Source organism: Dama dama, chromosome 5 (genome assembly GCF_033118175.1).
Source record: "Dama dama isolate Ldn47 chromosome 5, ASM3311817v1, whole genome shotgun sequence".
In the NCBI taxonomy this organism is placed as follows: Eukaryota; Metazoa; Chordata; class Mammalia; order Artiodactyla; family Cervidae; genus Dama; species Dama dama.
Genome location: NC_083685.1, coordinates 59,833,513 through 59,857,991, shown reverse-complemented (window position 1 = coordinate 59,857,991; position 24,479 = coordinate 59,833,513). Strand labels below are relative to the sequence as shown.

General features: G+C 42.5%; 1 protein-coding gene across 3 annotated transcripts in view; it reads right to left on the bottom strand.

The window, feature by feature from the left end:
• The window catches only part of ARHGAP10 (Rho GTPase activating protein 10), a 368,778-nt gene that overhangs the window by 205,146 nt on the left and 139,153 nt on the right, over positions 1-24,479 (bottom strand). For all 3 annotated transcript variants that reach the window (XR_009692905.1, XM_061142466.1, XM_061142467.1), the window contains exons 6-10: positions 19,331-19,441; positions 16,723-16,827; positions 9,718-9,847; positions 5,340-5,446; positions 2,500-2,594 (exon numbers count right to left, since the gene is read on the bottom strand). Coding sequence is in view for 2 of the 3 variants with exons in the window: in XM_061142466.1 (XP_060998449.1) it covers positions 2,500-2,594; positions 5,340-5,446; positions 9,718-9,847; positions 16,723-16,827; positions 19,331-19,441 (548 nt within the window). In the remaining variant the exon portion in view is untranslated. The remainder of the gene's footprint in view (positions 1-2,499; positions 2,595-5,339; positions 5,447-9,717; positions 9,848-16,722; positions 16,828-19,330; positions 19,442-24,479) is intronic.

Below are 24,479 nucleotides of genomic sequence, written 5' to 3'. Positions count from 1 at the left end.
CTCCCCAGTCCAGGGACTGAACCCACATCTCTTATGTCTCCTGCATTGGCAGGTGGATTCTTAACCACTAATGCCACCTAGGAAGCCCTCCAGGTCCCCTACCTCACTTTAATAAGAGAACTCTCTTTTTTTCTGATTTATACACGCCTAAGTGTAAGGTTTTTATTTGAAAAGAAGACATCCCTATACAGCAGCTTGAAAACCACTAAAATCAGTTCAGTTCAGTTCAGTCGCTCAGTTGTGTCTGACTCTTTGCGACCCCATGAACTGCAGCACGCCAGGCCTCCCTGTCCATCACCAACTCCCAGAGTTTACCCAAACTCATGTCCATTGAGTCGGTGATGCCATCTAACCATCTCATCCTCTGTTGCCCCCTTCTCCTCCTGCCCCCAATCCCTCCCAGCATCAGGGTCTTTTCAAATGAGTCAGCTCATCTCATCAGGTGACCAAAGTACTGGAGTTTCAGCTTCAACATCAGTCCTACCAATGAACATCCCGGACTGATCTCCTTTAGGATGGACTGGTTGGATTTCCTTGCAGTCCAAGGGACTCTCAAGAGTCTTCTCCAACACTACAATTCAAAAGCATCAATTATTCTGCACTCAGCTTTGTTTATAGTCCAACTCTCACATCCACACATGACTACTGGAAAAACCATAGCCTTGACTAGATGGACCTTTGTTGACAAAGTAATGTCTCTGCTTTAAAACAGATCACCTCTAATGTCTTCCCCAGTTCTGAGGGTTTTCATACAAGACACCATCAATATGAAAGTAACTCTACAGTAACCACTTGTCAACCTTTATGAGGGGTGGAAAGTACTGGGTTGGTCAAAAAGTTTGTTCGGGTTTTTCCATAACATCTTGCAGAAAAACCCAAACTTTTTGGTCAATTCAATAGCTATCATTGTAATAAGGATCTCAATGAAGAAGAGCATTTGGCATGATCAAGGTCTTAGAGAAAACAAAGGACTGGGAAAAATACAAATCACATTAAAACAATAAATGGAAGTACTAGAATTACCTTTTCAAAGAAATGCAGATGAACCTCATTTGACACATTTTCTGATAAGACATCACTGCTGACTCACCTCTGTCAACTATTTCAAAGACAACACACTTACACAGTTACACTCTGATGCCTGCAGCAGAGCAGTTAACAGCCTGGGCTCCAGAGGCAAACGCAACAGTTCAAACATCAGCTCTTCCACCTACTAGCTACATGACCTTAGGAGAACTACATAAGGCTCCATTTTTCATCATAAAATGAGAAGCATAATGTCTGCCTGACAGAGCTGGGCTGAGCATAAAATGAGGTAAGGAAGAGAAGAATTTAGAACACTGTCTGGTACTTAGAGAAAACTCAGTCAATGCTTACAATGGGGGTACTTTGTACACCCAAATATGTACAGCAAACATGTACCCAAATATGTACAGCATACATATTTACACTCAAGTTGTATTATACAGCCCAAATCTTGTCTTCAAGTTTTTGAACTTATCCTTACTGGCTTGAAATTTAACCTCTTTTACAACGACATTCTCTTTTTTTCACAGTCTTGGCAAAAGCCTTATTAAACCATTTGTCCTTTTCATTGTATTTCCATATTACCACGGTGCATAACCACACATTTTTATGTCCCTGGTCTTCAATCCATTTACTGAATGAACCCCACAGACTCAGTTATATCATCTGACGAAAGAGGAAACATTAATTATTTTTGTATTCTTGGGTCCTGATCTGAAACGAACTTGTGTTTAAAAAATCTCATATTGTAAACTTTTATTATAGAAATACGAATCATCATTATCTAGAGACCATTGTTGCCCAAAACTAGGGCTGGCAAGAAACCTTCATACCATCAGTCATTAAAAAGAAATATTCTATGAGCACCATGATTTCCCTTAGTACTATGGAAGGACACAGAAATAAATGCCAGACAGGTAGTAATACTGACAAATGAGCTTTGTTTTTCTTTTTTTCACTTCTTTCCCTCCAGCTAAGACTCTTTCTAACTAAATAACTAAAAGTCATATCACAAGAAAAAAAGATAACTAGTCTTTGAATAAACAGAGCTTGCCCGTGACCTTCTATTACCTTTCCATACATACATGGAAAATTCCCACACAGAAAAATGAATACTACTATGTATGAACAGCCACAACCACCTCTTTTTAGCTCTATCACCTACTGCCTCATCTTCCCACCTTACACTTTTAGTGCCAGAAAAGGAGGCTTGGATCAACAATGAAACACCCAAGGTCATTGGTTAAGGGACAATACCAGTGAGGTGACTGCAGACTTCGGCCAAGGCTAAGCTGTCATCCCACAGCGAAACGCGGCAACCAACACAGAACAGCCCACGGTGAACGCACAGCTTGGAAATATAGAAAGATAACAGTCTCCCAGGCCACAGAAATCCAAGTTGCAATTAACTATTTTTTAAATCATTTTCTTAAACGACTCTTTCCATGAAATCCAATAATTTCAATAACTTACCGGTCAGCAGCTTCCACGTCAAAGCAAAACCTTCTGTCAATGGAGTCAGTATGTCTCCTGGTACATTCTTTCAAAAAGAAGACCTCTCCATCCCCCTGCAAAGAATCATTTTAAGTATTTTCAGACGCTACAGTATAAACATACACAGAGTTAAGTATCCTATACTTGATGGGAGGAGGGAGGCAAGGTTCAGATTTTAGGTTCCTCTATTCTATTCTCTTTTGAACCAGCTTATTTAGAACTGTCGCCATTTCTGTCACTGACCTTTTCTTAAGATTTTTTAGACCCTACTTCAATTACAGTAACATTAAACCAGACCTTCTGAGTGCTAATTTTAAAAGGTGGATTAACAATATAGTTTCCACATATCTATATTTATTATTCTTATTGCCCTCTTGTTAAAAAAAAAAAAAAAAGATCATGTGTTTGCATTTCACATTACATTATACCACATGAAACAGCCCACAGGTAACCATTTATGACCTACAAAAACTTCAATTCCATAGGAATCTACCTAAAAGTACACGAAGGACCTTGGATCAGCCATTGTGATCATCTAAAGCTAGAACCATTCCATTTATGTGTGTGTGTGTGTGCTCAGCTGTGCCCAAGTCTTTGCAACCCCATGGACTGTAGCCCACTAGGCTCCCCTGTCCATGGGATCATGCATAGCAAGAATACTGGAGTGGGTTGCCATTTTCTTCTCCCAGGGATCTTCACAACACATCTATGTGTTTTGCTGCTTCCTCAGTGAATCACCCTGAATTTACCTTTACTGAGTGTTCAGTTAAATATGGTACCATTTTATCCCAGATACCATTAAAGCTCTTCGAGGGCTTTAAAAAGCAGCAGAAAACAGGAGATAGAAGCAATGCAAAAACAGGTTCTCAGTAAGAAACTATAAGGAGTCTGAGAAACACTTCTGCAATATTCTAGTATTTTCTGGAATGTGAAGATCTCTAATATTAAACCAGCATTCAGATGTTAAAACCATTTGAAATATCACAGTCATCATATTTTTTTTATTATTTATTTGGGGCATTTATTATTTGGGGCTAAAACAGAAAGCCACCACTAAGCAGATGTGTGTCGGGGACTTGATCGGCTCTGATAGCAAACTCGCACTCCAACCTCATGCTTAGTTGGTCATTAAAGAGTATGGGGAGGGGAGGGGGTGTTCAAGAGGGACGGTTCGTATGCATACCTATGGCTGATTCATGTGGATGTATGGCAGAAACCAACACTGTAAAGCAATTACCCTCCCACTAAATATAAAATTTTTAAAAACTGGAAAAAGTGTACAGAGATACACAACTTAATCCATATTTATCCTTTCACTACAACTTCTGATCATATCAGTGGTCCTCAGAGCTATAAAGTAATCACGAGCATTTGGTTGATGAGTTGCACACAGTTGCTGATCATTCCTGGTGTTTGCTCTTTTATTAGATTTGATGCTTCACTTAACAACAAATTTTGCCTTCTCTGTGTCTGATATGTTCTTAACAGATTATTCCTGATTATATCCATTAAACTTTAGTTACATTTGACAAAAATAAATGACTGTGATCTTTAAAAAAGAAAGAAAAAAAGCACACAATAACCAAAAAACCCATCCCCTTTCAGGGGTGACATCCTCGCTTCCTCTTCTTTACCATGGCCACGATTTTACATGTCTATTTCGATATCACAAAAATGTGTTTCTATTACAAGCAGCTTTAAATAGTTTTCAGGAAGATGCAAAGTATGTGTAAACAGAAGTGAACTTGGGTTAATTCTGTATTCACAGAAGCAAAATTATGCCCATCCACCCAGCAAGCAATGAATTAACCTTAAAATGTGTCACCAGTTACAGTCAATGTTAGTGAAAGGAGCTCTGTGTTGACTATTATTGTTGCTAAGAGCTACAGCTTCTGCTTTAAAACAAAGACCACCTTTCCCACCCAGACAGCTCCTGTGGGCTTCTCGCATACATTTCCTGTATCACGAGTTGCTGTGGTGTTTATTTCTACAGGAGGTGTAAACTAAATGGTGAGTGTCTAAGTGAGAAGGTTAAAGTCTGAATGAAAAGCAGCAAACTTCATTACAGATCATCTACTCTGTAATCTTCTCATTTATGTGAATTTATGTGTGTACATGTCTCAGTCAATAAAGACTCCGTGAGAGATGTGGGTTCAATCACCGGCTGGGGAAGATTCCCCTGGAGGAGGAAAATGACAACCCACACCAGAATTCTTGCCTGGGAAATCCCATGGACAGAGGAGCCTGGAGGGCTATCCCCCATGGCGGGGATAGCAAGAGTCGGACACGACCTAGCAACTAAACCAGCACCACCACGTGGACACACCAGGCCTTCCCCATAAATCCTAAGCAGTCAGCCCACTGAGTCAGGAAAGCATGCTGAAGGCATTAACTGTATCTTCCAGTAATAGGGACATCAAATAATTCTTTAAAAAAAAAATTCTGACCATAAAAATCCATGCCAACAGGACGTCCAGTAGCTAAGACTCCGCGTTTCCAAGGCAGGGGGCCTGGGTTCAACCCCTGGTCAGGGAACTGGAGCCCACATGCCACATGTAAGAGATCTGCATGCCAGGACTAAGACCTGGTGCAGCCAAATAAATACATATTTTTAAAATATGTTTTAAAAAACACATGCCAGCAATTCAGGAAACACGGGAATCATTTTCTGGCCAATTTTATTTAGAAAAAAAAGACGATTTTTTCATTCTAAAAACAAAAAAGAAGGTATTTATCATCAGGGAATGGAAACACCATTAAATTGACGCCCTCGAAGACCACCTCACAGACAGTACAAAGTATAAAAAGCAAACACTTACAAGCTTCCCCCCGGATCTGTGCTCAAACGGGATCATGGTGAACTTCTTGGCTGCTTTCCGATACATGCAGTAGTGTTTGACCCAGCTGGAACCAAATGGAGGAGGCCCTTCAACAAGAAACAGAACTTTACATGTTTCCTTATAAACAGATATGCAGAATTCTATATTGCTAAAGAGAAAAAATCCAAGAAACGGCAACTAATACAGCTCAAAGTAACAAATTAGCAATACAGCTAATCTAAGACAAGGGAAAAACTAGGGGAAATAAGAGGGCGCATAGAGACAGTTTGAGAAAAGGTCCTAACAGTTCTCAGCAACAAATACATAATTTAAAGACATATTTTTCATATAATCTGCTAGACTGTTATCTCACACATGAAAATCTCCTAATGGTAAACTATACTTTTTTGTGTGTCTACATATGAATAGCTCATGAGAATTTCAAGAATTCCACCAGATATATGTGATGGTTTTGGATTCAATTCTGGCCTCTCAAAATAATAGAGTTGTAGAATCACAGTGCAGAAAAGCACGTAGACTATAAATCTATCTAGTGTTTTAAGCCCACTAAAGCACCTTGCAAGCAGCTATCCTTACTAACGATGTCAAAATTAAACTTTACAATGAAGTATGAGACCTCCCTGATGGTCCATTGGTTAAGAATCTGCCTGCTAAGCAGGGGACAAGAGTTTGATCCCTGGTCTGGGAACGAAGATCCCACATGCCTCAGAGCAACTAACGCCACGTGCTGTAACAGAAGCCTGTGTACCACAACTAAACAGGAGCCCCCACTCACCATAATTAGAGAAAGCCCACTCGCAGCAACAAAGACCCAGAGCCACCAAAAGTAAAAATAAATTTAAATGAAGTATGAAGAAGATAAGAGGGAGTTGTCCACATATGCACCAGAACATTTCTGGAACCACTTTTTACCTCTTGCTTAGTCAGTATTACAACCATCAGAGGTCTCAAGAGAAAATGGTCCCAAGTCGGAAGACCTAGAATGGTCCCATCACAGCAAAGGAAAAGTGAGGTCCCATTCAGTGTGATAATTTTTACTTTAATCAAGAAAGGACATTAAAATAAAGTCAACACTTATTATCAACATCATCGCATCTGAAAACAAATAAAGCTTAAAAATATAGATTTTTATACCTAAAAATCAAAAAGAACAAACTTAGGAGAGGGGAGAAGGACTCATTTAAAAGAAATGCATTTAGCTTTAGGAAAAATGAATTACATCACCTTGGGTGAAGGGGAGATGAAACGGGTCACTAGACCACAATAAATCTCATCTCAAACCACCTTTAGGGCTGGCCCAGAGTTTGTGAACCCCTGGTATGAGTGTGTGTGTGTTATCAATAGCAAGCATACGTACTCTGTTCTATGGTTCATAAAAATACTGCATAGGTATTTCATTCAACACCAAAAAAAATACCTCAAGAGAGGATAATTATATTACTGTCTTTTTAATCTAAAAAAATCTTAGGCTTAGACTAAACGCCTGCAAAATGGCAAAGCCAAACCTCAGAATCTCTTGCCCAGATATCATGGTGCTTCACTAATTAAGCTGCCATCCCCTCCTGACTCCACCGGACCCCACTCAACCAGCCCTAAGCACAGAGATTAGGGACGGCTTCTCACACCGTCCAAGCTTCAGGCACTATGACAGAAAGGGTGCAACACAGACTCTGTGTGTGTGTGCATACGTGTGTGTGTGCGCATATGTGTGTGTGCATACGTGTGTGTGTGCGTGTGTGAAAGTCGCTCAGTTGTGTCCAACTCTTTGCAACCCCATGAACGACAGCCCGCCAGGCTCCTCTGCCCATGGAATTCTCCAGGCCAGAATACTGGAGCGGGTAGCCGTTCCCTCCTCCAGGGCATCTTCCCAACCCAGGTCTCCTGCATTGCCGGCCAATTCTCTACCATCTGAGCCACCAGGGAAGCCCAACAGAGACTCCAGTCTCAGACAGTTCCAGTAGAGAGGAGGCGCAGGACCGAAGGAGCATTGTTAACCCTCAGTGCTTCTGTGTTCTCATTGGTAAATGGGGCAATAGCAGCACCTTACAATTCACAGGGCTTTTTTAATGCACTAAATAAAACAAGATGGATAAACAGTTTAGCACAGTGCCTGGCATACAGCTAATAAGTGAAGAATTCTGTCACTGTGGTTTTTTTTTTTTTGGTCCAATTTCAGCCCCATCTCTCTCAAAGTCAGTAAGTTATCCAACAATTATAAGTCTAGAAAAGTTTCTTGTGATTTTTTTCACTTGACTGTTAAGAAGATCTAAAAAATTAGAGGGGGAGGAAAGGATTGAGAACTTGGGATTAGCAAATTAGTAATACACATGTATGGATGTGAGAGTTGGACAGAAGAAAGCTGTGAAGAAAGCTGAGCACTGAAAAATTGATGCTTTTGAACCGTGGTGTTGGACAAGACTCTAGAGAGTCCCGTAGGCTGCAAGGAGATCCAACCAGTCCCTCCTAAAGGAGATCAGTCCTGGGTGTTCATTGGAAGGACTGATGCTGAGGCTGAAACTCCAATACTCTGGCCACCTCATGCAAAGAGCTGACTCATTGGAAAAGACCCTGATGCTGGGAAGGATTGGAGGCAGGAGGAGAAGGGGACGACAGAGGATGAGATGGCTGGATGGCATCACCGACTCAATGGACATGAATTTGAGTAAACTCCGGGAGTTGGTGATGGACAGGGAGGCCTGGTGTGCTGAAATTCATGGGGTCGCAAAGAGTCGGACACGACTGAGCGACTGAACTGAATATACAGAATGGATAAACAAGGTCCCATTCATTGTATAGCACAGGGAACTATATTCAATGTGCTATGATAAATCACAATGGAAACGAATATGAAAAAGAAAACAAATATATGTATAACTGACTAACTTTGCTGTAAAGCAGAAATTAACACATTATAAATCAACTGTACTCCAGTAAAAAAATTTTTTAATGAAATATTCACTCTATGCACAGTTCAATGGCTGTTTTTCCTAATAGCACCTTTAGAAATGACATGATTTTGCCATTCAACCAAAATTTGTAGAAATAAATTGCCTCTCAGTTTCTTTTGTTGGCGGGGGGAGGGGGGGAGACTAAAAAAAATTAGACAAATTTACAGTTCTGCCATGCCAGTAACCGTCCTTGATGAGACATTAAGACTAAGCCCACATTAAAGAAGGGCAAATAGAAAAAGAACCGCCACTCTGCCCACTGCATGTAACATGATCACCCAGATCACGTGGCTGTTCCCTGAGTCTCTCTGCTACAAAACCGGTCAGTTTGAAAACTGCTTGCAAGAGTCCCACTTGGCAAATGAAATGAAAACTCTAAAGCACCCTAACTGCAGTCAAGGGCGGAGGGGAGGGAAACAGGAAATACAGGAACACTCTCACATACCACCCCTTCTGCGTCTGCGTGCTCACTCCCCGAGTCATGTCTGACTTTTCAACCCCATGCGCTGTAGCCCGCCAGGCTCTTCTGGCCATCAGATTATCCCAGCCAAGAACCCTGGAGTGGGCTGCCATGCCCTCCTCCAGGGGATCTTCCTGATCCAAGAATCGAAGGCTAGTCTCTCCCGTCTCCTGCACTGGCAGGAGGATTCTTTATCACTAGCGCCACCCAGGAAGCCCACTACTGCTTCTGCTAACCAGCAATCAGGCTCCACAGTTGAAGAGGTAAACTGCAACAGCCTCATCATTAAAGTAAGACCAAACTGTCAAAAGTCTGAAAGCATGGTGGGGTGCTTTAATTTCAAAATAAGGATACTCTACACACTGCACACTCATTGAGACAAAAACAATGCTGAAAATTCAGTGAGACACGTTAGCAGGTCGTCTAGGAATTTTTTTTCAGTCATATGCAATTGCCCTGATAATTTTAACAAGGACAAAAAATGATCTCAGACAAGTATCCAAGAACTGATGTGAAAGCAGGAGAGACATACGCACTTCCTGACTTCAACGTGGAAGAACAGGGCTCTGGGGGGTGCAGGCGTATATGAGTATGTGGGTGGCTGGGTGTTGGTGTTAAAGATGAGGATGAAAAGAAAAGAGGAAAAAGCTAATACCCACCTCGCTTTCAGATGTTACCAAGTCATTCCTCCCTTGCAAGCAAATTTTAACAAAGTGTGACAGAGAATCGGTGGGTTGCGGCTAGAAAGCAGGGTACTCACAGAGTTCCTAATCTCACCATCCTTTCCCTAGAGCAGGAATGTGTTTTCCCCCCAAAACTGCAACCTACACCTTCAGACAGCCAAGAAAGTGGTAGGAAAAATTACTCCCAAAATATCAGAGAGTAATTACAGTGAGAGTTTTAAAATAATTTTTAATGAGTTATTCACCCCCGCGGGAGAGTCTCTTACTTTTTTCCTGTACATACAGGTAGCCTTCCACTGTGAACTGACTTGCTCGTTTGTGGTCCTTGGGATTCTGTCTGATCTTGTTCATAAGTTCTTCCACTTCTGACCTTGTTCCTTCAAAACGATTCCGTGTCTGAAATGGATTTAAAAAACACATGTAAGTTTTAAGTTCATTTTTAAGTCATTTTAAGTACATTTTCAAGTCTCTGGATAGCTATAATTAAATTTGTAGCATTTTTCGACCAATTTCTCAAAACACGCCCATTCCTTCCATCGTCTCTTCTTTGTTGAGATTATTGTGCAAAGAAAAAATTAGTGGTTAAGTAGTTAATAGACATATAGAAACAAAGGTTACTAGAGGTTATTTATTTTGAAGATTTCTAACACCAAGAATAATTCCATTATTCAACATAAGAATTCATGCCTGCATGTCTCACAATACTATTAAATCTTAGGTTTAAAAATATATACGTAGGCCATAAAAGGAAGTCTTTTCTTTGCAACAATCAATCTGACTCATTACCAGCAATATATCTTAAGTATTCAGAATCTGAAAAACTTAATTCTACTTTGCAAATTATTAAAACTCAGAGTCATTTTTCCCAGGCTGTGGTAATTGCACTTGAAAATGACATTTCTTCACAGAATAAAGTGGCGGGGGGGGGGGGGGGGGGGCGGCGGGAATCTCACCTACGAATAATGTTTTTGATATCTAAAGAGACAAATCACATTTCTGAAGCCCTGGAGACGGGATGTCAATATCTCTGTCAAACGGCTAGACTGCAAACGGACATGGAAGGTGAAGTGACAAAAATCACCCAGGCAAACCTGACGAGTCAGCACCACCAAGTTTCCGGACATTTCTTTCATCTGCACTCAAAAATAATTGTATTAATACCGAAAAACTGCTGATGTGAAACTGTGGAGGAGCTGAGATGAAAAATTATTATTGAAATTCCTCCTCTCTCCTCCCTACAATGAAAGGGGTTACCAAGGGTTCTAAATGCAGAAAAATGATAGAATGGTCCATTTTTAGAGGGGGACGGAAAGTCTGATAAATGAAGATTGTAAAGGGGAAACTTAACCACCGAGGCTTATTTTAAACACAAGCTGAGAGGTTGTTTTTAATTCATTTATGTACTCTAAAAGCGTACGGGGCTGCAGAGAGGCTGGGACTCATTTGCTGATGGCCATCTCTTGCCTTTCCATTTCTTATGCTCTGGGACTTTCTGTCCACATCTTAAAGCTAATTATACCCTAATTTTAATCACCTTCTTTGTCACTTTACAGAAATTCTCCCCATCTCTCACTTCTTCCCAACTCTGTGTGTCTAATATTTATACACATGCACACATATATTGCATGCTATATATATACAAATGCTAGCACACACATGTGTGCATGCACACACACACTGCTATTAACCTAACGAGTTACATCCAAGACTCTCATTACTTAAGTTAGTGCTCAAACTGTCGTAGATCTGACTGGCAGGGGCCCCTTCTAGCTGACTCCTATTTCATTTGCCTGTGTGCTATGTTCAGTCACGTCCAACTCTTTGTGACCCCATGGACTGTAGCCCGCCAGGCTCCTCTGTCCATGCGGATTCTCCAGGCAAGAATATTGGAGTGGGTTGTCAATTCCTACTCCAGGGGATCTTCCTGACCCAGGAATCGAACTCACATCTCTGGCATCTCCTGCATTGGCAGGCAGATTCTTTACTACTGGGAAGCCCCCTTTCCATCTCTGCACATTTCTTTTCAGACAATAAGACACCTGGCTCTCATTATTCCCAATACATTTACTTATTTGCTCAACAAACATATCCACCTGATGTAACCAATCTTCTCAATCTTCTAGCCCCCTCCTCTGCATTCTGCCTCTGCACCCTCCCCTCCCCCCCACTGCCCTCCTGCCTCAGAGGCTTGTGACTCTGTACCTGGAAGGGGAAAGTTTAGCTATATTTTTAATGTACCATTTTAGGTAAATTATTAATGAGGGCAAAAATTACATTTTTAAAAATCAGAGCCCAAATAATAGAATGGCTGGGCTTCCCTGAAGGTTCAATGGGAAAGAACCCACCTGCCAATGCAGGAGATGTGGGTTCAACTCCTGAGTCAGGAAGATCCCCTGGAGAAGGAAGTGGCACCCCACTCCAGTACTCTAGCCTGGGAAACCCCATGGACAGAGGAGCCAGGTGGGGTTTGCTCCATGGGGTTGCAAAAGAGCTGGACACAAATTAGCAACTAAGCAACAACATCAGAATAGTGACTGGAATCTAGCAATCTGGATCTAAATTCCAGGTGTATAGGAAGAGATCATCAAATAATAATAATGTCAGGCTATAACTGTTACTAGGTCACATGAGAGGGTTTACACTGTGATTTTGGTTGTTCAGTTCTGAGTCGTTTCCAACTCTTTGCAGCCCATTGAACTACAGTACACCAGGCTTTGAAATCAGTTTACAATGCTTTAATCCTCACAATAACCTATGAGATAGTCTAGCATCTCTAATACTTATAAAACACCAATTGCTGTATTTCCTTTCCTTGCATGCTTTGGTTAAAAAAAAAAAAAAACACATTTCCAAACCAATAAGTCTTAAGTCTCATAATAAATATATTACTACATTGGGGGGAAGAGGATTCAAAGTGGGGACTAAGGAGGAATTCAAATATATCAGAATATTTATAAAACTGGCAAATCAGGCTTAGCTCGGAGGAGGGGAGAGAAAACACTGTTCACAGCAAGTTTTACCCAGAAATAAAGCTTAACAGGCAGACAGCAAGGCTTCCCAGATGGCACTAGTGGTAAAGAATTCGCCTGCCAATGCAGGAGATATAGGAAACTCAGGTTCAATCCCTGGGTCGGGAAGAATTACTTTACAATTTAATTTAATTTACTAATTACTTTATTGTAGTGGTTTTTGCCATACATTGACATGAATCAGCCATGGATTTACATGTACCCCATCCCGATCCCCCCTTCCGCCTCCCTCCCCATCCCATTGTTCTGGGTCTTCCCAGTGCACCAGCCCTGAGCACCCGTCTCATGCATCCAACCTGGGCTGGCGGTCTGTTTCACCCTTGATAGTATACTTGTTTCAATGCTGTTCTCTCAGAACATCCCACCCTTGCCTTCTCCCACAGAGTCCAAAAGTCTGTTCTGTACATCTGTGTCTCTTTTTCTGTTTTGCATATAGGGTTATCGTTACCATCTTTCTAAATTCCATATATATGTGTTAGTATGCTGTAATGTTCTTTATCTTTCTGGCTTACTTCACTCTGTATAATGGGCTCCAGTTTCATCCACCTCATTAACACTGATTCAAATGAAGTCTTTTTAATGGCTGAGTAATATTCCATGGTGTATATGTACCATAGCTTCCTTATCCATTCATCTGCTGATGGGCATCTAGGTTGCTTCCATGTCCTGGCTATTATAAACAGTGCTGCGATGAACATTGGGGTGCACGTGTCTCTTTCAGATCTGGTTTCCTCAGTGTGTATGCCCAGGAGTGGGGTTGCTGGGTCATATGGCAGTTCTATTTCCAGTTTTTTAAGGAATCTCCACACTGTTCTCCATAGTGGCTGTACTAGTTTGCATTCCCACCAACAGTGTAAGAGGGTTCCCTTTTCTCCACACCCTCTCCAGCATTTATTGCTTGTAGACTTTTGGATAGCAGCCATCCTGACTGGCGTGTAATGGTACCTCACTGAGGTTTTGATTTGCATTTCTCTGATAATGAGTGATGTTGAGCATCTTTTCATGTGTTTGTTAGCCATCTGTATGTCTTCTTTGGAGAAATGTCTGTTTAGTTCTTTGGCCCATTTTTTGATTGGGTCATTTATTTTTCTGGAATTGAGCTGCAGGAGTTGCTTTTATATTTTTGAGATCAATCCTTTGTCTGTTGCTTCGTTTGCTATTATTTTCTCCCAATCTGAGGGCTGTCTTTTCACCTTGCTTATAGCTTCCTTTGTTGTGCAAAAGCTTTTAAGTTTCATTAGGTCCCATTTGTTTATTTTTGCTTTTATTTCCAATATTCTGGGAGGTGGGTCATAGAGGATCCTGCTGTGATTTATGTCGGAGAGTGTTTTGCCTGTGTTCTCCTCTAGGAGTTTTATAGTTTCTGGTCTTACATTTAGATCTTTAATCCATTTTGAGTTTATTTTTGTGTATGGTGTTAGAAAGTGTTCTAGTTTCATCCTTTTACAAGTGGTTGACCAGTTTTCCCAGCGCCACTTGTTAAAGAGGTTGTCTTTTTTCCATTGTGTAGTCTTGCCTCCTTTGTCAAAGATAAGGTGTCATGTGGTCTTAACAGCCAACACGTCCCCTTCGATGTCCCACAGGCTGGCCTCATCAGGGGACGGGACAAACGGCCAAGGACACGGTACCTTCCTGAGGCACCGCAGGTGAGATGGACAGACCGGCATGCGTGTCCGGGGCGCTGGGCCTGCCGAAGGGGAACGAATGAGCCAGAAGCACAAGCGCAGAGCGCAGCGGCTCCCGGCCGGGCATCTCCACGTGTAGGTGAGGCAGAGGCAGAGCGGCCGGAAGGAGCCCGCACAGAAGGCTGAGGAGGACTCACGGGGAGCACTCGGCAGCTTACTGAGGACGAGCCTGACGCTCCGGGACACGGGAAAAGGCTTCTCAGTGACTTCTTCTCCGCCCATCTCTTTGTGGGAAATTAAGGTTACCAACCATGTGTGCTAAGTTCTAAGCAGACTGAGGCTATAAGCCAGGTGAACCATTTCAACCGGCAGCCTGTCTTCAAGTTTTGCTTACAAGAGTTCATGTCTGAGTATTGTTCATTCCCACTGCAATCCTGACTCTCTCAAACTATTCTGGTGTATGTAAGGTAGTCCATGGGGTCGCAAGAGAGTCAGACATTGCTTAGCGCCTACACGGCAACAAGGTTAGCCCCCTGACCCCAGGGGTCCACATCAGCGGGCCACGCAGGGACAGTCCCTCTGGAGTCCCCAGGAGAGGCTGACGTGTCCCCGCACCTCGCCCAGACCCAGCGGGCCAGCGGTTCCTCAGGCACGTAGCCTGAGCGGTCACCCGGCCCACACGCAGACGGCTGTGCGCGGGACTTAATGCTCTGCCGCGGCTGCCTTCAAATTCTTCATTCTTGAATAAGGGGTCCTTCCTCCTCATTTTACACAAATTATGGGTTGGTTCTGCCTGGAGGTTCTCATCCAGACCTGCCTTGCCCTTGACAGGTGAGCTACAGACAAGTTACACAGTCAGATAGTGGAGGAAAAACAAACCCCCCACCCAAGAAAAATATCAAGATAATAACCTCATCTTCGAAACTAACTATGGAACACAGCTTTTACAACACTGTGTTCCACTGTCTGCAGAAGTCTTCCAATACATCACAGCGTCGTTAGACTAAATGTTCTACGGACAGAGACAGCTTTGAAGTTAGGACTAACCCACACATAGACACTGTGACATATTTTTAAACTGTGTTAGTTATGTCACTGATATTGGGGGGGGGGGGGGCACGGTGAAGGGAGGAATCGACTTTTATTCATATGACTCAGCAGAATGTAATAATCTTAAAATCAAACTGACACATGAATTACAAAACATGAGAGGTTTCATTATCTGTATTCCCAACTGTAGGAAACTATACCAAAATAACTTAGAAACAAGATCTACACAAAAACCCCTCATTCTCAATTTCTAAGATCATAAGAAGTTGAAGGTCAGGTAGCAAACAGTACAGAGATTCCTATCTTTCTCCTGGTATGTCTTCCAGGATGAGCTAGGAGTTTGTCCCAAAACTCACTCACTATAGTCTCAACCACGTTTGAAATTATACTAAACATAACTTGAACAGCTTTTCAAGGAGGAGACTTCCAACTCCCAAAATCAACTAAAGTTTTGAAATGAAAAACATCTACCAACTCCTGATCAAAATCACATTATACTGTTTAAAAGATTACGCTGTGCTAAGTCGTTTGAATCGTGTCCAACTCTGCAACCCTGTGAACTGTAGCCCACCGGCCTCCTCTCTCCATGTGACTCTCCGGGCAAGAATACCGCAGTGGGTTGTCATGCCCACCTCCGGGGGATCTTCCTGACCCAGGGATCAAGCCCAAGTCTCTTAAGTCTCCTGCACTGGCAGTCAGGCTCCTTACCACTGGTGCCACCTGGGAAGCCTGTTTAACAGATTAGGTTCTTTAAAAGTCTCTACTCAAGACTTAACAGAAAGTATACGTCTTCCACGAGAACAATAAAGGACCAATATGCAATGAACACCAGTATACTAGTGAATATGCACAAAAGACGGGAAAGAAATTCCACTGGAACTGTGAGCCTATGTGGGAATAAAAGTCAAATAAGTCATACAAGGAAGAGAAGAAATTTAGATTACAATTGAAATGCCTTAAATCGAAACTGGAGGGTTGTTTTGTCTCTCATACAGATCAAACTTAGAATTACACAACAAAAGTTATCCTTAGAGCCATCTTACAAAGTGTGGAATGACTAGGTCACATCACCATATGACATGTTTCAAAGTTGCTAAGAGAGTAGGCATTCAATGTTATCGTCACAAGGAAAAAAAAAAATTTAACTGCAGGAGGTGACTGATGTTAACTAAAGTGGAAATAATCTTGCAGTTAGTAAGTTGTTAAGCTGTTCTGCTTATACAGTGTTGCATGTCAATTATATCTCAAGAAAATTTGGGGAAAATTAAGCAAATTATGTGAAATTTTATTATAACAACATACTTCATGACGTTTTGGAAAATAAGAAAAATAAATTATAGAAAATGAATTCGTCTTTAAAAAAAGAAGCCGCCAGGGGACAGTGTCCTGAGCCTCCATGAGCTGGCGAGCAGCTGCTATACCGGGAACTGACCGGAAGATGGCAGCGTAGCCTCAGTTTCCTGGTACCAACACATCAGCCTGATCTTAAGGCTTTTCATACACCAAAGAAATCAAAACTACCTCTCAAACGTCTTTTTTTAAAAAGAGAGAGCTTTCATTTCCTTACATTCTGAATGTTGATCTGTAGTTCCATTTTGTAGTGATTGAAGTCTTTGGCAAGTTCATGGCCCTGATGATAGAAAGTAAACATTCCCTGAAAAAATGACAGCATCTGAAACAAAGCAGAAAAGGCAACATTAGCACAAACACACAAAAAAAAACCCTCAGGGAAAAAAGTAAAACAACCACATGTTTCCCCACATCTCATTATGATTCTATTAATGTAAAATAATTCAAAGGAAGTCACTAGAATTCAACTAAATCTAACTGCGTTTTATTCATTAATTGCTCCCTATTTAAAAAAGAATGAAGGATCTGCGATTTTTCCCTCAATAGCAGAGCCATTAGATAGCTTTTATAGTATGCTATAAAGAAGAAATGGAATTCTCCATCACCCATTTGTCCTTTTTCTTTAAAAAAAAAAAAAAAAAATTTTTTTATTTGTGGCCACACTGGTTCTTTGTTGCTGCGGGGGCATTTCTCTGGTTGCGATGAGTGTGGACGGCTCTCTGGCAGTGGGGTGTGGGCTTCTCTCGTCCCAGGCACAGACTGAGTGCACGGGCTTCAGTAGCAGCAGCACGTGGGCTCAGTCGTTGCAGACCCCGGGCTCTGGAGCACAGGCTCAACAGTTGTGGCCCGCGGGCTTCACTGCTCCACGGCATGCAGGATCTTCCCAGACCAGGGATCGAACCCGGGTCTCCTGCATTGGCAGGTGCATTCTGCAGCATTGAGCCACCAGGGAAGCCCCCATTTGTCCTTTTTAGTCAAGAGAATCCCTATATTCATTTAAAATGAAACCTCGTCACTACAGGCCGATAGAACCCATAAGGAAAGTGAAATACAGATCAAAGTTAAAAGCTCTTTCAAAGGGCACCCAGTGTGGGGCACCCTCGCTTTCATTGACAAAGATGCTCCGTGACTGAGGCAGAGAGGCCAGAGGGAGGGCAGTAATCAAACCCCGAGCTTCCTACAAACTCCCCGACCCTCTCGACCAGAGGGTGGCCGCCCCTGCTTCACATGTGAGCAAATCTACAGTGAGAATGGCCTTAGGTGAGAGTTCAGGAAATGCTGGAATCCACTGTCTTCAGAATGTCACATTGTGTAGTGCTGAGGAATTTGGGACTCTGACGTCCAGTGGCCAGCAGAGGTCAGTTCCCCACTGGGGCCAACTACCGACATTTCTCTACTTCAATGTCTACATTCCCTAAATGGCATAATTAAAATATCTTCTTAATAGAGTGCTGTGTGGAATCCATGCATGATCACAGAAAAGTGCTTAGAACAATGACCTAAATGACGACAGAGCACTGTAAATGTTCACAAAAAAAAAAAGTAGGCCGTTATTATGATTTCTCATAAAAAGAAAGCTTGAAAGAGGTGTTCTCTGTTTAACTTAGGGTAATTTCATTACTCCACTGGACCATCGCTTCCACCAATGCTAATTTTTCATTAACAATTACTTGGTTTTTCAGTTTGTTTCTGAATATCATACATACAATAGGTAAACTCTATGGCATGTGAATTATACCTCGGTAAAGCTTTTTTTTTTTTTTAATCACATGCACTATAGCCTATATCGAAATTAAAGTGACTCTTGAGAATCATGGATCTCAGTGTATATGTGTTTTTTTGCTAAAACCCACAGTATGAAATATCCTTTGTTTTGATTCAGAAGATACATATATTCATAGATATATTAACATAAAAATAAGTGAAGCTCTCAGAGTACACCTACATAAGCACCAATGAAAATCACGTGTTTCTAAAATAAGTGTAAAGAATGTCAGAGTAACTGACAAAGTCGTTTCAAATGTTCTGCATACTGGCTCTTAATTTAGGTTACATGAAAGTGAAAGTCACTCAGTAGTATCTGATTCTTTGCGACCCCATGGACTATACAGTCCATGGAATTCTCCAGGCCAGAATACTGGAGTGGGTAGCCTTTCCCTTCTCCAGGGGATCAGATCTTCCCAACCCAGGTTTTGAACCCAGGTCTCCCGCATTGCAGGCAGATTCTTTACCAGCTGAGCCACACAGGAAGCCCAAGAACACTGAGTGGGTAGCCGATCCCTTCTCCAGGGGCTCTTCCTGACCCAGAAATTGAACCGGAGTCTTCTGCACTGCAGGCGGATTCGTTACCAACTGAGCTATTGCCTAAGTATTGTGAGTTGTATTAGAATTACCAGTCATAGTTGCAAGTACCAAGGTTTGGATGGATGCACTTGCTTTAGAAACAAACTTAAGTAGAATAAAGATTATCCCATAAACACTCCCCCACTCACTCACATTCCAATAATTTCATGGGAATTCTTGTTAAGAGTGGAGTTACAACTAGGATGGAAGAAGTTGCACCTGACTGCAGAGTCCTTGAGTCCATGTAGCAAAAGGGATAACACTCATTCCACATTGCTGTGCAAAGAAGGCTGAGAACCGCTACTTACTGGTGGGATTTAGACTCCACAGCGACCTGGGTGCGCTGTGTACAATTTACGACATCTTGTGTCATGTTTATGCATCACAGCCTGTAGCAACCAGAAATGAGACCTTGAAAGAAACAGATTCCTATTCTCTATCACAATGTTCAACTCACAGAGAAGCTTGCTGTTTATACTTACGGGTTCCACAAACTCAAACTTCTTCCTTTCTTGGATTTCCTGAAGCTTACACACATATTCAAGAGACAGTTCATAAAAGTGTTGCCGGTTCTGTTCCACTTGGATATCTGCCTATGTTAAAACAAAGGAGGCGGTCAGATTAGAGATGGTGCAATGTGAAACTCTTTATCTGAGGTCTGCAAAGCTCCCATCTGTGGGCCAAACATGGCCAGCTGCCTGTTCTCCTAAATGAGGTTGAGCTGGACACACCCGTGACCACTCCATCACGTATCTTCTATGTAGGCTGCCCTGCTGCGATGGCTGAACTGAATTGTCCCAAGAGGGGACCTCGTGGTCTTCAAAACTGTAAAATACTTAATATCTGACTGTCTGCAGAAGTAGTTTACCAACCCCTGCTCATCTCTGTGATGTGGCTGACCCCCAAGGACTGAACATCACGCAGTCTTGCTCTTCACGAGAAACCTACCCCAACCACAACTGACACGCGAGTTGGAACCATACACAGACTCCGAACTACACAAACAGTGTTTCCATTAACAAACCACCTAAGAATGGAGTGGCCTGGGAAGGCGGACTGAACACATTCCAGTCGCCACAGCACTCCTGAGTGAAAACAGCAGGTGAAGAAGTGGCAACAGCCCCACTGCAAGAACTTGGCTCCCAGGCAAGGCTGGGCTTGGCGCCCATCTGCAGGTAGTCACACTCCTAAGCCCTCAACATGCCCATGCCTTGGAAGCGAGCAGGCAGCAGATGGCCAGGAGACTATTCCAAACAAAGGTTCTCTTGTCTAACTAGAAAGGCCCTGGGAGAGGAGATGGCTCGACAGAGGAATGGTAGGGAAAACTCTGGCCCTCAGAACAGTTCCTGTAAGTCATCGTGTAGTTTTCACCTGGACGTTTCTCCAAAGAGGCCACATCTAAACACATGGAAAGATGCTCAGCATCACTCACTATCAGGGAAATACAAATCAAAACCACAAGGTAGCACCTCACACTTACCAAAAACAAAACAAACAAAAACAAACCTACCCCCAGAACAAAACAGAAAACAAAAAGAACTGGTGAAGATGTAGAGAAACTGGAACTTTGTACACTGCTGACGTGAATGCAAAATGATTCAGCTGCTACAGAAAACAGTATGGCGGTTCTCTAAAACAAAAAATTAAAAATAGAATGACCATATGATCTTAACAATTCCATTTTGGGGTATACGCTCACAAGAACTGCAAGCAGGGACTCAAACAGATACTTGCTGACCCACACGGACAGCAGCTAAATGGCAGAAATAACCAAAGTGCCCACCGACAGACGAAGGGATCATCAAAATCTGGTCTACACAAATAATGGAATATTATTCAGCCTCAGACTGGAAGGAAATTCTGGCACCTGTCTCAACACGGATGAAGCCTGAGGACATTAAGATGTCAACTACATACTGGCACTTGCCGTGTTCCTCTACAAGGACTAGATCATGAGCTGCTATAGCCGCTGACCTTCAAAACCCCCTGAAAAGGAGTTCAGGGTGGACAGCAGAAATGAAGCACTCTGTGCTCTGGGAAAAACTGGAAGGACAGGTCTTCAGACAGCTACATATTTTCAGGAGCTGATTTTGTGAGTCCAATTCTTATATCTCTTCCTTTCTAGAAAAGCACTAAAATCCACTCCTCATGACTAGCAGTCATTCTCACAAAACTACCAGAAACCTTCCACACACAAAAATACATGCTTCAATGCACGCACGCCCCCTTCAACAGAATCACACACATACTGACCTTCCCTCCACCACTTTGGAGCAGTTTCTTAGAGCTATCGGAAATGCTGTCTCCCAGGCTATAGTCCTCATTTTGCCCCAAATAAAACTTTCTCACAACTCTCAACTCACAACATAATACATTTATTTTAGTCAACAATGCTAAATGAAATGAGCCAATCACAAAAGGAGAGGTGCCATGTGATTCCTCTTCCATGAGGTACCTGGAAGAGTGAAATTCACAGAGACAGGAAGTAGAATGAAGGTTACGAGCTGGAGGGAAGAGGGCTGGGGAGTTAGTTTAACGGGAAGTACAGAGTTTCAGTATCTAAGCCTTTCGGAGTTGGAACGTGGGGTGGCTGCACAACAACATGACTGTATTTGCTGACACTGAACAAACTGTATCCTTGAACATGGTTAAAATCGTATCTTGCTATATTTTGGGCTTCCCCTGTGGCTCAGCTGGTAAAGAATCGCCTGCAATGCAGGAGACCCAGGTTCGATCCCTGGGTTGGGAAGATCCCCTGGACAAGGGAAAGGCTACCCTCTGGCCTGGAGTATTCCATGGACTGTACAGTCCATGGGGTCACAAAGAGTCAGACATGACTAAATGACTTTAACTTCACCTGCTATATTTTACCACAACAAAAATTTAAGTTTGGGGAAAAAAGGGCAACAGGTAATAATTTTTTGGCATCATATCACTTTTTAATTAATGTTTAAATATAATAAATGCTTCTTACTGTGAAATGAAATATTTTCTGCTGTATGTGCAAACACGAGCCTTTCAAATGTAAATTTCTGAGCCCAGGAAAACAATACCAGCTATGCACCAGCCATCAGGTAAGTGTGCTGGGGAGCTTGGGGGGATGCCAAGAAAGCACAGGAGGCAGCCATTCGTCACATTCTCCACCTCTTATGGTAAACATTCCCTGGAGGAGGGAATGGCATCCCACTCCAGTATTCTCTCGCCTGGAGAATTCCATGGATAGAGGAGCCTGGCGGGCTACAGTTCATGGAGTCGCAAAGAGTTGGACACAACTGAGTGACTAACACACACACATGGCAAACACTAAGGATGTGAACAATCAAGAAGCAGGATTTGGCCCCAGATAGCTGAGATGTACATGAAAGGAATAAATTCAATGAATGCAGATGCTTGCATCTTCCCATACATAGAAGACAAGCCTGTGATCCATGTGATCTGTAGTGATACAGAAGGTTCTTGAGAGTCCCTTGGACTGCAAGGAGATCATACCAGTCAATCCTAAAGGAAATCAACCCTGAATATTCATTGGAAGGATTGCTGCTGAAGCTGAAACTCCAATACTTTGGCCGCCTGATGTGAAAATCAGATTCATTAGAAAAGACCCTGATGCTAGGAAAGATCGAAGGCGGGAGGAGAAGGGGGTGACAGAGGACGAGACGGTTTGATAGCATCACCAACTCAATGGACATGAGTTTGAACAAGCTCTGGGAAATGGTGAAGGACAGGGAAGCCTGGCTTGCTGCATTCCACAGGGTTGCAAAGAGTCAGATACAGCTTAGCAACTGAACAACAACATATATATAAGAATGGTAGATTCCTTGAGATATCTGCCTTCCCTTAATTAACAGACTGCCTCCTGCCACTCCCACCTTGCTACAAACTTCTATATATCCTGACTCCTTTCCCCGCCTCCTTGGAACAGTCTCTCGGGGTCACTTTGAGATGCTCTCTTCTTGCTGGAAATCCTCATAATTCCCACCGAAAAAAGAACTCTACTTTCAGATTGCGACTACTTGTCTAGTCAACATGACTAAGTCAAAATGTTTCTTATTAAGCCAAATTTTCTCCCTAATACTCATAGAAATCATGGTTTTTTTTTTTTTTTTATGCCTCTAATGACCAGAGATTGAGCTCAGCCACCAGCAGTTAACAGGCACAACTCCCAGGAAAAACAATGCCAAGTGTGTTAAGTTATTTACTAAAATGGAGCTATGGGGAATTTAAGGGTGTATCTTTCATGTTATTGTTAATGGGAAATGCCTTTCAAGAAAATTTCACCAGGATCAGATTTACCAAGGCCATTTTCTTTTTTTTTGAGTGGATTCTCTCTCCTGGTTGTGCTCCGGTATTGCTGCTTAGCTTCCATTCACAGCCTCCTAATGTTCTGAATGTTGAGAACTGCTGTGCCAGGCACAGAGAGACCTTATCGCCAGAATCCCTGGGATTGTAGATAACCCATCATTTACACCACCATCACAGACATCCAAATTACACCCAGCAGCACAGTCCTTTAGTTTGACTCCGTCTAAAAGGCAATCACTATATAAGTGGTGTAAGAAGAAATGTATTTGGTCTTTGCCCCAGGTTCCTGGCACAAATCTCCTAAAACCCTTGGAATTTCCTGACTGAGAGAAGTGTCTGCTGTCATTTGTAAGGAGCCCCGAGTGAGAACACTGCTGTTTGTGCTAATAAGGTGACTTGGGGGGGCGGGGGGCGGCCCAAGGCTGCACTGATTAGAAGGTTAGAACCTTGGCCCCACCCACTGGCCTTCAGGAAGGGGGAAGCACTACTTTAAGTTCTGTAACAACTCTTCAACAAGGGTTAGTAAGCTTCCAGGTTGGTAATGTAAAAAATCAGTAAACAGAAAACTCAACTAAACAGAGCTGGGAGCACTCGTGGCTTCCGATGACAACAGAGCCCTAGAGAGAGAAGGAAGATGACTCTTCTTTCCTGGCCAGGACTCAGCCCAAGAAAAGCCGTGGCCTCTGTTACTATAGCCTCCCAACTCCCTGTCCCTCACAATCAAGGGGGTCTCCTTCACAGGTCATGTGGGAACTTGCCCTTGGCTCACCATGGCTGCAAGGCCCCAAGCAGCAACTCTCTTCTGATCCTGAATACACCCATCTTTACTGGAGAAATATCTGGCAGACTATTTATTTCAGGTCATGAGTAAATCCATCCACTTGCCTGAAGAGTGACACACCCCAGCTCCACAGGGTCAGAAGTTTCTGCACTTGGGACCCTTCTGAACCCAGTCCCTTGCACCTTTTCATCTCGGCTGCTCATCTGACTCCTCTAGATTACCTTGTATAATAAGCTGGTAAACTTAAGTAAATGTTTCCTAGTTCTGTGAGTTGCCCTAGCACATCAATCAAACCCAAGGAAGGGGTCACAGGAACCTTGTCTTTGTAGTCAGTTAATCAGACGCACACCAGGACTTGGTGTTAGAAGTGGGGCGGTCTTCTTTTTTTTTTTTTCTATTTTGTTTTTGTTTTGGTCTTCTTTTTTAACTGACGTACAGTTGATTTACAATGTGTTAGCTTCTGCTGTACAACAAAGTGACTTGGCTATACATATAAATTCTTTTCCATTATGGTTTATTACTGGATACTGAATAGGGCCTTGTGGTTT